General features: G+C 49.0%; 1 protein-coding gene across 1 annotated transcript in view; it reads left to right on the forward strand.

Annotated features, from left to right (window-relative positions):
- Nucleotides 1-10: 10 nt before the first annotated feature.
- LOC111981063 (rho GTPase-activating protein 23-like) overlaps nt 11-1508 on the forward strand; it is an 8807-nt gene continuing 7309 nt past the window's right edge. The window contains exons 1-3 of the mRNA XM_070433690.1: nt 11-104; nt 258-299; nt 655-748. Coding sequence (XP_070289791.1) covers nt 42-104; nt 258-299; nt 655-748 — 199 coding nt within the window. The 5' untranslated portion in view covers nt 11-41. The remainder of the gene's footprint in view (nt 105-257; nt 300-654; nt 749-1508) is intronic.

Raw genomic sequence — 1508 nt, forward strand, 5'->3', positions numbered from 1 at the left:
TGGTGTTCGGGCCCACGCTGGTGCGGACGTCTGAAGACAACATGACAGACATGGTGACTCACATGCCTGACCGCTACAAGATAGTAGAGACGCTCATCCAACATGTGAGTGACCCTCTAATCCACAACCAATGACAAACCTGTTTACTGGCTTCATGTTAACTCTCCYCCAATGAGCTGGCGCTACCCTGTCGGAATATCTTCTCACAGATCTCTTCTTTCTCTCTGTCTCCTCTCTCGCTCTGTTTYCTCCCACAGTAYCTCTGGTTTTTCAGTGAGGACCTRGACAAGGATGAGAAGGTACAGTGGGACTTACTCTGCAAACTGTGGAAACTATGTGGGGACAGCTGTTCAGTTCACACGGTCATGTTGGAGCTCTCAGTGTAATCTGCTCCGGTAAACGGCCCAAATAGAATCCTGGGGATGTGCTATGACACAGTATATCTTACCTATGCGTCATTGCTTGCGTCTCATATTGCACCCTATTCCCTTCGTRGTGCACTACYTTTTTTTACCAGAGCCCTATGGGCCGTGAAAAAATAGCGCATTATATGGAGAATAGGGTGCCATTTGGGACACAGTCACTGATTCTGATGCAGGACTTAAATCCAGTGTTCATGTGTTGTTTATGACTCRATGCCTTTCTCCCCTTCAGACTCCAGTAGACACGAAGGACCTGGTGCCTGCCCCCAATATTGACCACTTGCTCTCCAACATCGGCAGGACCGCTCTGCTRGGGGAGRCGTCAGGTGAGGGCCCGCCCACCACTGCCCAAATGCATCCAATCACAACCTGCACTGAGCTACTGACAGCCTGTGCAGACCAATCACGGTTCATACTGTGGCCGAACTGGCCAATCAGTGACTGTCAATAATCATTGACAGCCACACAGTTGAACCAATCCCATACAATCAGGAAAGAGGCATGACATACATTTGAAAYGATTTGCCCTTGCCGAGTTTCTCTCTTTCCTGATTTGATCACTAGACTGTGCTTCTTTCCTCTCACCTGGTTTTCTTTTCTTCTTTATTACTCATCTTTCACTTTCTCTTCTACATCGCTGCATCCCTCTCTTAGCTGAGCCGGTGGAGCAGCCACTGCGGTAGGATGGGATTTCCCCTGCCAATTCCTGTGTGTGTTTCTGTGTGTGTGTGTGTACGTGCGTGCGTGAGAAATAGTGAGTTTGGGTGTGATGGTGTTTGTTAGTAAAAGGTGGGTGGGTGTGTTTGGTATGTGTCAACATCTTCAGAGGAAGTTGCTTTCGGCTCCCTCTCAGTGTCCGCTTGACTAAGGCAGGAGTTGTGTGTGAGGACGACCCTGTACTGTCACCCAGTCTGACTAATGGATTAATGACTTTGTGTTCTTTGTCACTGAGAGAGAAAGCCCCTCTACAGTGGTCTGTCCATCTGTCTGTCCTGTCTACCTCACCTGCTCCACTCATTCTGTATAGGCCCTCTCGTGTGTGTGTGTGTGTGTGTGTGTGTGTGTGTGTGTGTGTGTGTGTGTGTG

The sequence above is a fragment of the Salvelinus sp. IW2-2015 genome, linkage group LG20 (assembly GCF_002910315.2).
Source record: "Salvelinus sp. IW2-2015 linkage group LG20, ASM291031v2, whole genome shotgun sequence".
In the NCBI taxonomy this organism is placed as follows: Eukaryota; Metazoa; Chordata; class Actinopteri; order Salmoniformes; family Salmonidae; genus Salvelinus; species Salvelinus sp. IW2-2015.